The 201-nt window shown below is 70.1% G+C and overlaps 1 protein-coding gene across 1 annotated transcript in view; it reads left to right on the top strand.

Moving 5' to 3' along the window:
• Positions 1-201, top strand: part of TOX2 (TOX high mobility group box family member 2) — a gene marked incomplete at its 5' end in the record, with an annotated part of 25,256 nt that overhangs the window by 17,033 nt on the left and 8,022 nt on the right. Inside the window, one exon of the mRNA XM_010287036.1 lies at positions 5-195. Within this exon, the coding sequence (XP_010285338.1) occupies positions 5-195 (191 nt within the window). The remainder of the gene's footprint in view (positions 1-4; positions 196-201) is intronic.

Here is a 201-nt window from a genome sequence, read left to right as displayed (position 1 = left end):
GCCGCCACAGGCTTCCTCGCCCTACCCCGGCCTGGGCTCCTTCCTGTCCCCGTCGGACCTGCAGAACTACCGTGGCCACCCCAGCCTCCCCCGGACCCTCACCTCCAAACCCATGCTGCCCAGCATCAGTGCCTCCCCGCCGCCCTCCTTCCAGATCAGCCCCCCGCTCCACCAGCAGCTCTCCTTGCACCACCCGCAGAG

Source organism: Phaethon lepturus, unplaced genomic scaffold (genome assembly GCF_000687285.1).
Source record: "Phaethon lepturus isolate BGI_N335 unplaced genomic scaffold, ASM68728v1 scaffold38855, whole genome shotgun sequence".
Classification (NCBI taxonomy): Eukaryota; Metazoa; Chordata; class Aves; order Phaethontiformes; family Phaethontidae; genus Phaethon; species Phaethon lepturus.
This window is presented reverse-complemented; position numbering and strand designations above follow the sequence as displayed.